General features: G+C 39.6%; 1 protein-coding gene across 1 annotated transcript; it reads left to right on the top strand.

Moving 5' to 3' along the window:
- Window positions 1-38: 38 nt before the first annotated feature.
- ak6 (adenylate kinase 6) lies at window positions 39-6485 on the top strand. Its single transcript, XM_022220768.2, has 6 exons — window positions 39-150; window positions 232-289; window positions 1953-2045; window positions 2218-2276; window positions 3279-3424; window positions 4780-6485. The coding sequence occupies exons 2-6, from the start codon at window positions 259-261 to the stop codon at window positions 4967-4969; spliced, it is 519 nt and encodes a 172-aa protein (XP_022076460.1). The 5' UTR covers window positions 39-150; window positions 232-258; the 3' UTR covers window positions 4970-6485.
- The last annotated feature ends 5596 nt before the right edge of the window (window positions 6486-12081 follow it).

Genomic DNA, 12081 nt, shown 5'->3' with positions numbered 1-12081 from the left:
TGCCGCTAAATGAGTCTTTGTTGACGTAAAAATTGACGTAAAACTGTCGCGAAGTCTCACTTCACGGCAGTGTTTGTCGAAATTTTACATTGAGCTTGATTACAAACATAAAGCTAGTTACAAGAGTCTTCAATCTTGTCGGATTTCCAGGTTTGTTTCTCCACATTCAGCACACAAGTGAAAGAATGTCCTCAGACCGGAATGAACAGATAACAGGATGCTATGTTTCAGGTGGCAGTCATCGAGACACGTGTGAAGATGAGGAAGCGACCAAACATACTGTTAACAGGTGATTTAAACCTCAGCTACGCGTGTTGTCCAACTGGATGAGTTCAGTAATTTCATTTATCTGCTGTTAATCTGAACATGGTTGGTCATAGACCACATTAGCGTTGCACTAAACCGTTAAGTTAAGGGCTAAGAAGGTCTGAAACTGTGGAATGTTCTAGTTGGTCAGTTTAAATAGATTTGTTTAAAGTTGCATCACTGATTTCAACTTTTAAATCGTGTGATAATGTAACAATTGAAATTCTAAATAATAAATTAGACTAGTTAGTTGCAGTTCTAATGTCTGTGTGCCTGAGCCCCCTTTAGGACTTTTAGAACTACTCTCAAAGCCTTGATTGAAGATCGCTATTGTACTACATCATAAGAATTTAATGTACGCCCCACGTGTCCTAGAACGTGTGTTTCAAGTGTCATCTCAAAATAGTGCACAGATTGTTCCTTTTCCCATGCTTATAACGTCCCTTTCAGACATGCATTCATTTCTAGTAATCTGAAGGCAGCTGTCAGCTTCATGTTTGAATGAGCATCCTGGTCACTATTGCGTAAAAGTTGCTACAGCAATCTTACTAGTTCGGAGACAATCGCATTTTCTCACTCACTTTTAACACAGAGGTCATGACACAGAAGTTTAAACTGCATGCTGTGGCAGTGATGCTTAGGCATGTACAAGCAACAGAATTTAAGTAAAGTAATATGATGCCTTTATGGCCAGTTAATGCTTTCTGCATCACCAAGGATATGTGTGACACAAAATTTGCAGGGGTGATATAGTAAGTTTTCAGTAATTCTTCAGTAAACCATAGTTTGAAAACAGCATTTTGTGTATTGGTGGTTATCTCTATATAATATTTAATGAATAAAAATATTACTTAGATGATCTGGAACATTTAAAAAGATTTCTGTAATGCTTTTTCCGCGCTATATATCTTTGATGCAGAAAGATACGTTTTAGTGGTTCAATGAATGGCTCCATAGAAATTTGAAAAAGAACAGAATCTTACTAATAACAGCAACACAAATTTGTGTTTTATTGGGTTTCTAATGTCACATGACTGCATGTGGATGTGCTAGGCCTGCAGCTATCTTTAGTACCCAATATCTACACGAATTCCAGGAACCTAAGTTTTCCCAGCAGAACATTACATTGTAACGAAGTGGTCAGTGGTTTGCACTTTACCTGTCGGTGGTTTTAGTGTTTTAGCTGTATCGTCTATATATATTAAAAGACAGAACGTTAATTAGCAGTACCTTTGAAAATCATGTTCTCAACTAGTAGGCTAAAATACCAAACATGGTTGCCAGTTATCCCCTGTGAGAGCTGCTTTTCCCCATTTCATTTCACAAGACATATGGAGATATCCTCTTTGTGCTCTGAGACACTGTGACAGATAAGTGTCAATCTTTTTGTATGCCGAACAATTGATTGTGTTCATAAAACAACAATATGAACACCAACAGTACCTTTTATCTATAATCTAGCAGCAGAGGCATAAGCTGAAGCCAGTTCACAAACCCCTAGCTCCTCCTGGGACAGTGGCTGAAATCATCTCTCAACACCACAAGCCCTTTCATGTATCTTATTTATTCAATACCCTAACTTCAGAGTCAGTGATAATTCTCATCACCATATAATGTAATGTATGATGTCTGAATATATCTTACAGGAACCCCTGGTGTTGGCAAGACCACTCTAGGAAAGGAGCTGGCTCAGCGGACAGGGCTGACCTATGTTAACATTGGAGATCTGGCCCAGGAAGGTACAAACAACTTTCACAACTAAAATAAATGAAGGCCGCAACACCTGAATCTGAATGAGAAATCCTACAGGATGGAGCAATTTTGCATCCCTGTGTTGAGTCACACAGTATAACTGTTATTGGTAATGTTCAATCACATACTGTCCTATTGATCCTGATCATCTTTTCCCAGGTCAGCTTTATGATGGTTATGATGAAGAGTACCAGTGCCCTATTTTGGATGAAGATAGGGTGAGCTGAAACTTCATGCTTATCTGTAGTGTGCAAAGATAAGATAAGAACTGAGTGGGACCCCACAGCACCACTCTGCTCTCCTGAAAAACAAGTACCCATTAACAAATTAACTCATTTAAAAATAACAATAATAATACTATTGCACTTCCATAAAGATAAGGAACAAGCAATAGACAGACTAGAAAAGAAATATAAGATAATCCTTTATTACTCCCCATGTCAGGGGAAATTTCCCGTTACAGCAACAAAGTACAGTAAATATAATAATTATAATAACAAAAATATATACAAGATATACAAGAATGAAGGATGAAAATTAATAGAGTATGACTACACTATAATAAATGACATCAGCAAAAAGTGACTTGTGAAATAAAATGTTAAAGTGCAGAAAATGACAGCAGTGCAAGGAATTGTGCTTATGTGTTTATGTTAGCATCAGCCAGTGATGCTGATGTTATAAAGTCTTACAGCAGATGGGATGAATGACCTGCAATAGCGCTCCTTCTTTCAGGGTAGGTATCAGTCTGCCACTGAAGGAGCTGCTCAAAGACCCCACAGTGTCATGCAGTGGGTGAGAGGGATTGTCCATGATGGATGTGAGCTTTGCCAACATCCTCCTCTCACCCACCTCCTCTATGGAGTCCAGGGAACAGTCCAGGACAGAACTGGCCCTCCTGACCAGTCTGTTCAGTCTGTTTCTGTCCCAAATATCAGAAATAAGGCAGCAGAGCTCAAAATTGTATTGCCTTTTCTCTTTAAGTTCTTAAAATATCTGATTTTACATTTCGCATTTTGCAAGAAATTATACCATTTACTTAGACCCTCCCTCCCTGTTCTTAGAAGGTGCCTAGTCCAAATGATTATTATAAAATAATGTATTGCAAGGGCAGGCTCATCCTTCTGTCTTTGTTAAAGATGTTGTCAACCAACACTACATATTGAATCACACTGAATGCGTGGCAGGTGTAAACATTGTGGCTTCTTCGAATCCTGTAGGTGGTGGATGAGCTGGATGAGAAAATGGTAGAAGGTGGTGTCATTGTTGACTATCATGGCTGTGACCTATTCCCTGAACGCTGGTTCCACATCGTCTTTGTCCTCCGCACTGACAACACCCAATTGTACACTCGGCTAGAGAGCAGGTAACTCCCACTTCATTTTTCATGACACCTGAGCTGAGTTAATGTATGACTGCAGTCTGACTATAAACTCATGGACCACTCAGCTACTTCCAGTAAGTTTCTAGGTTTAGGTGTGCGTCTTGGACCATCTCAAACCTTTTGTGGCACATGAGCTCACTTGTTGTCCAATAAGAGACGTTTCTCCTGACCTATATATGCTTATTCCCTTTGGACATATACCACTGCTGTGATAACATGATGACTGAACTGTACTATTCAAAAATAAATGTTAGTTATGAGGAGAGACTGTACACTCTGATTCTCCCTCATCCACACCTTTAATTCATCATTAAAAAGTAGTAATTGAAGTACTTACTGTCAGACACAAGAGGAGTTTTGATTTGTCTATGCTCTCCGTTTAGAGCCTAAACACACACACATGAATTCCACAGAAATTCTGCTCTGTCTCTGGCCACTGTGCTGGGCAGCCCTCAGGAATAATCGCATTGGCGCAGTGCTGCGGTCCACTCTGTAACTAGCTACTATATCCTGTAAAAAAGTACAAAACCACAGACAGCCTTTCTGAAATGTCTATAGAGGATAGTGTGTTTTGTGGTGTTCCATATGAGGGCAACCATCTGTGTTGCAGACCAACACTTACCCTCCAGTATGTAAATTATATTGTAGCGTGAATGAAATCACATCCACAAGCCTGCACCGATCAGCACACAGGGATTCAGATACTGTGAACTGGCCTTTATCAGCTTAGTGGCATTTCCATATTTAACTCGCCATCTGCACATTTCCAAAAAAAAATTATCCATGTAAAGTACAGTTAAATATTTTTTTTTGGCCCAAGCACTGAGAGGTGTGAAGGTTGGCAATATGTAATGATAAATGTTCAGTAGTTTCGCTTAAATGCATTAGATCCAAACTGCTATCAAGGCACGTAATGAATATGCAAAGTGTGGTTGCATGTACAAATTCCAAGTCTGTACAATAATAATGATAATAATGGAGCACTGTGACTTCTCTGTCCATGTCTCGCAACCTAGTCTCTGGCCACCTGTGCCTCTTGTCACCCTGTGTGAATTATCTTTATTGTACAGACCAATGAAGCCACTTTTGCTAAAGATTTGGCATGTTACTGAACCAACAATGCCAGACCAGTGACTTTTTTGACATCCCGTTTATTTTGGAATTTTCCCATTACAAGTAGCATTGTCTAACCTGCAGGTTCAGTCTGTCCAGCCACTCACACTGCCTACACTATAACTCTTACTCGGGTGATAAGTTTACTCAACATTTTGGCTCACTATATTAGGAAAATGTCATCCTCAAGAGCAAATTGTTCCTTTTTTCTGTATGACTGTTAGGGGTTACACAGGAAAGAAGCTTCAGGACAATGTGCAGTGTGAGATCTTCCAGACCATCTATGAAGAGGCCACAGAGGCTTACAATGAGGAGATTGTTCATCAACTCCCGAGCAACACTCCGGATGACCTGGAGCGCAACCTGGAACAGATAATGCAGTGGACTGAGCAGTGGACGAAGGACCATAACTAAGGGCCAAACTCTACCAGGTTAACAAATATTATGGACAATTAAACCTGAATTCTCCGTCTTTTTGAATCTTCACTTAGCTGCCATGAACACTGATACGTTCAAAATATAATAGTTTTCTTCATTGACCTATTTTACCTGCCTTTAATTTGTCGGGGTGGCTGTTGAAACTAGTAGTTGATTGTAAGAAACACTGGCACGGGATTCTAATAACCCATTGCATGATTTTTTTAATTTGTGTCAAATGAAAGCACTTTCAATGCTGAGTTCATATTAAAGCTACACAATTAATAAAATATTAGTCACAATCTGGCTTACCAGAATTTAATAAATATGATTGACTGTGATACTGACATTTAAAATGCTCAGTTCAGTCCATGTAGATAAAATCACTTGATTTCAGCTTGGGTAAATCTGAAAACAGAGCACCTTTTTTCACTTTTTTGGTCACTACTTTTTTGGTCACACACCTCTTTGAGGCGCTGCAGTAACTCAGTGAAGATTAGAGGCTTCTCTGCACAGCCACACAGTAAGCCTTTGTGTGAGGCCTTTAAGGAACACTGGAAATTGCACTTCCTGTCAACAAGCAGATGTTCATTTAAGGTACAGTTGCATTTATATTCAGCCTCTAGGAGATGCTCTGAATTCAGGTGAAGGTTAAGTCTCAATTCAATGCTGATACGGACATTACCAGATATGAATGCAGTGCTCTTTTTATTTCAAATTACAAATGCAATTAAAATGAAATACTCATGATCAAAAATAATTGTGATTATTATATTATTAATTGTGCAGGTTTGGAGCAGGTTTCTCCTAGTGGTGTTTTTGCAGCAAGGCTACATATCAAACCTCCCTGACAAAGTAACGTGTGATGTCATCCCATTTTAAGTTGTAATCAAAAGCTGCTGATCTTTGAGTTCTTCTTTCTGAGGCAGTTTGGTTGAAGTCGCTAAAAAGAAAGTTGCACTAAAGAAAATGTTACACGGCACACCCGCAAATAATCATTTTGATTATGTTACTAAAATTAAGTATCTATCAAGTCTTTGCAGGGCTTCTGATGATAATGCAAGAACCAAATGAACATATAATAGTTATGATTAAAATTCCAGTTGGAGGTAAATCTCATTCTGTGATTTTTTTTTTCTTTTAGCTTCTTTCTATTCAGAAATATGTTAGGGTACAGTAGTAGGACCTGATCAAATTTATGGTATTTTTATTTGCATCTCGTATATCTAAATTTCAAATCATCCCATAAGTGATTTTTTTTTTAAATTATTTAAACAAAGTTTGTGTTTGAGAGCTCTGGCTTTTGTGGACTATATACCCATCCCTTGTTTATTTGTTTATTGGTTTGTTTTCTTTTGTCCCATACTGTCAAAATGTCTTGAATGGTGTAACCACAAACATTACAGCATATATTGTGGACTTAAGGATTTTTTGTTCCATTTTTTTCTTGCTTGTGTTTTTGCTTCGTGTCTAAAGTTTTGCCACTCAACTGAAAATAAAGATTGCAATGCCATTTCTGATGGAACTGTGTCCTTAAGTACATGACATAGTGCCATGTAACCAGATATGGTCTTTTATATTTGTATAGCAGATGCTCCAGGTTTTGGAATTTGTGCAAGCAGTCTTTCAGGTATCCGTGACACGAGAACATGAGAAGACATCTATGATCTGCAGTCTTCCTACGCTCAGCATTTAGTGAGGCTGTTTACAACGGAAGGAATGTTCAGATGTTGTTCTCACAGAAAAGGGTGTTCGTAGATGTCACAGTAGGATTAATGACAGTGAGGTGGTGGTGATGGTGAAGATTTAACATAATTATGTAGAAAATAGCGGAATACACCAACGGTCAAAGTTTTAGAATGACCCAATTTTTTTTTAATCGAAATTGAAGTAGTCCAATGAATAGCTTGAAATGGGACAAAGGTAAGTGGTGAATGGCTGGAGGTAAAAAAAAAAAAAAATGGACACATTACCCAAAACTAAACTACATTTCACAATCATACATAAAGACCTTTTCAGGGAATAAGAAATGGGTAAACAACTTGTCAAGAAAATTCTTCAGCGGAGTCCTGACTTCTCCAAATAAATACTCAGAGTCGTCTCTTAAGTCAAAGCAAAATTTTACTTGCGCAAGGCATCACTTGAACAGAGCAGAGTCTAAATGAGTGACTGGCAATAGTTGGAAACAATTTAGTTTTTAAGCAGATACATGAAGCTACATTGGTATTATCAGTTTCTGAGCATCCAGTTTCAACCAGCTGCTTGCAGAATCAACTTGTTAAATTTTCATGGTCAAAGTTAGATCCTGGAAATTTACTGAGTACATTGTGATATATGAGTTCACAGTCACACAGTTGTACAGTAGTTTGAAATCATAAAGAGCAATTAATCATAATATTAAAATTTTATAAAACAACTTAATGCTGTTCTACAGCAATGGCGGTTGATCAAGCTTTGAAATTTGGTGCTACTAAATCCCACAAGTGTCCCAACTTTTCTTGATTATTTACAACCCCCTCCGTCTCCATAAAAGTAGTGTTGGCATCATACCCTCAAGATCATTATTTGTACAGTATTGTACTGCAGAAAGTAGTGTGTTGCTATAAAAATGGCTAGAAAATGTTGTTTAACAATAGAAGAGAGACAGACCATCATAACACTTAAAAATGTAGGTCTTTCCTACAAGGAAATTGCGGGGGAAAAAAGGAGTGTCAGTGACAACTGTTTTCTTAATCATCAAAAGGCATTCAGAAACTGGGGGACACTCTGAAAGGAAGAGATCTGGAAGTCCCAAAGCCACAACAGAATCAGAAGACAAGAGAGTTAACAGCTTGCATGATGGGGCAACAGTTTCAAGCACAGCCTAATAGTCATTGTAAGCAAGGCTCAAGAAAGTCACTGCTAAGACATCAGAATAAGAAACAGAGAGGTGCCTGGACTATGAAACACCATAAATGGACTAGTGATGACTGGAAGAAGGTATTATGGACTGATGAATCAAAATTTGAAACCTTTGGTTCATCACACAGGATTTTTGTACGCTGTCGAGTAGGTGAAAGGATGATTCCTCAGTGTGTCAAGCACGGACGAGGAAGCATGATGATCTGGGGCACTCTGAACAAAAACGGCTACCACAGCATTCTGCAGCACCATGAAGTACCCTCTGGTATGTTCCAAGCTGGTCAGGGGTTCATCCTACAGCAAGATAATGACCCAAAACATAAGTCCAAGCTACGCCAGAACTACTTTTGGTAGAAAGAACATGTTGGTAAGCTTGAAAACATGGAGTGGCAGCACAGTCCTCAGACTTAAACCCCATGGAGCTGGTTTGGGATGAACTGGACAGAAGAGTGAAACCAAAGCAACATACAAGTGCCACACATTTATGGGATGTTCTGCAGCAGAGTTGGGTATAGAACTTCATGGTGAATATTTAATTTCCATTGTGGAAGGAATGCCAAGTGTGTTCAGCTGTTATATCTGCCTGCTTTGGTTTTTAAATTGATTTTTTTTTTAATTTTTATTTGTTTATACGTTGTATGCTTCAATTTCAATGAGAAATTAACATGCATAATTTCCAATAAAAAACTGGAAAAACTGGTGTTCTAAAACTTTTGATCAGTACTGTGTAGTTAAAATTTTCATAGCCATTTCTACAAAGACTACATGTAGTGGATTACATTACAGCGCCTCCTTTATGTTATCCTGGGGGGAAAAAAACTTTCAAAGGATTAAATTACACTTTGAAATAATGATGCAGGGAATAGCTACTACTTTGTAAAAGTTACAGACGAGTAACAAATTAATATAAAAACCTGAATAATTACAAAATAGTGAGTGTAGATGCTTCCTCGTAGGTGTACTGCATGGTGCCAACTAAGCAATTAATATCCCATCATACTCCAGGACTACAGAACTGCAAGAAACAACTTGGCAAAGGGCATCAGAGAAGCCAAGGGCAGGTACAAGCAGCAAATAGAGGGACACTTTGAAAACAACGTCCCTTGCAGCATGTGGCAGGGTATTAAATCCCGACTAAATACAAAAACAACAACATACAGGTCAGTCAGAACAGAGATCTCCCTGACACCCTGAACCTCTTCTTTGCTCGCTTTGACAAGCAGCAGGGAAGAACCCAGCCTGCTGAAAGAACCCAGCACAGCGGAGAGTCTACACTCACCTTCCAGCTGCACCAGGTGAGGTCCACCCTGAAGCAGATCAACCCCACAAAAGCAGCAGGACCAGATGGAGTGACAGGCAGCCTACTGAGTACCTGTGCTGACCAGCTGGCTGGGGTGTTCACGGCAATCTTCAACCTCTCCCTGCAACAAGCTGCAGTCCCCACCTGCCTCAAATCCACCGCCATCATCCCTGTGCCCAAAAAGTCTGCCATCAAAACCCTCAGTGATTACCGCCCAGTCGCCCTCACCCCGGTCATTATGAAGTGCTTCAAAAGGATGGTGCTGGCACACATAAAGAGAAGCATCCTTAGAGATCTGGACAGCCATCAGTTCGTGTACCAGACGAGCAGATCTACAGAGGATGCTGTCTCAGTTGCACTTCATACAGCCCTAACCCACCTGGAGCAGCCTGATACCTATGTCAGGATGCTCTTTGTGGATTTTAGCAGTGCGTTCAACACTGTAATCCACCATAAACTGGTGCATAAACTCACAAGCATTAGACTCTCCACCACACTATGCTTGTGGATTATGGACTTTCTGACCAACAGGCCTCAGAAAGTCAGGATGGGGAACCTGACATCCAGCACCATGACCATGAACACAGGCACACCATAGGGGTGTGATGCCATGGCCTGTTTAAATAAATACCACTTTAAGTGTATTCATAGAAGAAATGTTTGTAACTAATAAGACATACGACATGGCAGTGCCACTACAGCATTTCAGTTGGGTCAGCAATTGGACAACAGTACAATCTAGATGCCTCAATGCATTCTCTAACGTCACAAATCTGACAGTAGCTAGAGGAGTCATGGGCCAGAGGTACGGGAAACTGACACCACAAGCATCTGTGTATAAAGATGATGCATGAGGACCTCTAACCTAAATTTAGCAAATTATACCAGTTGTCCGATCCAACAGTATAATGTGTATAATGTATTGGCCATTCTTATTAATGTTTAATTTTGGCTGCATTTAATCTGAATGGCACAAAGGTGACAGTATATGGACCTTCAGATTTCGGTTAAAGCTGTCCTACCAACATGGTCTGGGTTTGTGATAGATGCAGCTACCTCTACCTACCTAAAGGTTGGTGTGGACTCTGTCATCTAGCTTACCTGATCCATCCATTCTCTATACAACGCTTTATCCTCTCTAGGGTCGCGGGGGGTGCTGGAGCCTATCCCAGCTGACTCGGGTGTAGGCCTAGACAGGTCACCAGTCTGTCACAGGGCTACATATACAGACAGACAATCACACTCACGGGCAATTTAGAGTAACCAATTAACCTCAGCATATTTTTGGACTGTGGGAGGAAGCCGGAGTGCCCGGAGAAAACCCACACATGCACAGGGACAACATGCAAACTCCATGCAGAAAGATCCCAGGCCCACCCCAGGATTCGAACCAGGACCTTCTTGCTGCAAGGCAAAAGTGCGAACTACTACGCCACTGTGCAGCCCCTTACCTGATCCCTGACATCCAAATTTACTCCAATCTGACATTCCAGTCTAATGCCAGTCATATACAGGTAAAGCAAGATTGGGTTCCTCCTGATACTAGGCTCATAACTGTTTTTCCCCTGGTATGGCGCTGTAAATAATGCTCATGAAATCAGCAAAGTGGCGACATCATAAATGACCCCAGTTGGTCATTTTAGTCTCTAAAATAGCTTGGTTGCTTGAGGGTTAACACAGTAATTTTCATAATATTCTGTATTCTGTGATGCACCATTATTTTCAAATTGTAAAGTGTGTGCATGTCTGATATTCGAGAGAAGAATATTGTGGGTGAAGCAACCCAAGTTCAAATTCTGTTAGAATTGTAACACTCCTATCGTGTGAGACCTGCTTGAAGTGATAGCCGCTTTTAGATCTATGCAATATATAGGATTAAATAAATAGGATTGGTAATTGCAGTCAACAGTGCGCATTTGATGACTGTGATGTTTATGTATTGGTGCAATATGTAAAGAAGATGTCGGATAAATCAAATGTGGAATTGCAAGATCAACTGTTCCTCAGCTGACAGCGTTGTTGGATGTAATCAGACTGTCAGCTGGAGCAGTCCATCAGCAGTTACATAGAGAGAGAGAGAGAGATTTGGTTGTAATATGTAAACCTCCCATTACAAAGATGAGTGCACATTTTACATTCTAGGAAAGGAGCTCTCAAAGAAGAAAGCACAAACACATCAACACTATGCACAAAGCAAGTGGGTGTGTAGTATTTCAATATCAGTTATGCGGTGCAATAGTGTAACTTTACTTCAGACTGTGGACATCAGATTTCCCCTGTGCTCTACTGTATAAGTGCAGTGAGACTAGGAATTTTGTACTCCCTGCATAACAGCCCCTTTTTGTGTGGTGCAAAACCACAACTGAAGCCCTATTCTACAGAGATGTGGAAAAAAATGACACATTCATCATATTCTCTAAAAGTACATATGTGGCGTATACCAAGAGAACAGTACAAATCACCAAATGAGGGAATATCTGTGGAAGAATGGTGTTTTATCACTCTAGTAGAGTTCAGAGACTTAACAAATCAATATCAAGGACTGAAGCTGATCTGATGACACATAGTAGACTAACACTGGACTAGGACACTTCATGCATTTTTTTTCCCTTTAATTTGTCACCCATCTGTACGTCTTCCATCACCCTACGCTCTGCTACACTAAAAAGTTTTTTTTTCAAATAAAAAATGGCCTGTTTTATTGGAATATTATTAAGAATTTTAGCTATGCTGACATTTAGGAAGTATTTTTGGGTTTGCTTATGAATAAGATTATCAAGGGTGATATGAATACGTTGATATAAATAATAATGTTTATCCATATATGCAAGAGGGTCTGAAACGAAAAGATGGCTTCACCTAACAATTTACAGTTTTGCAGTTTAATTTTCGAAGAAAATTTGAAGGA

The sequence above is a fragment of the Acanthochromis polyacanthus genome, chromosome 7 (assembly GCF_021347895.1).
Source record: "Acanthochromis polyacanthus isolate Apoly-LR-REF ecotype Palm Island chromosome 7, KAUST_Apoly_ChrSc, whole genome shotgun sequence".
In the NCBI taxonomy this organism is placed as follows: Eukaryota; Metazoa; Chordata; class Actinopteri; family Pomacentridae; genus Acanthochromis; species Acanthochromis polyacanthus.
Note: the sequence above shows the minus strand (reverse complement) of the source record. Positions and strands in the feature narration are given on the sequence as shown.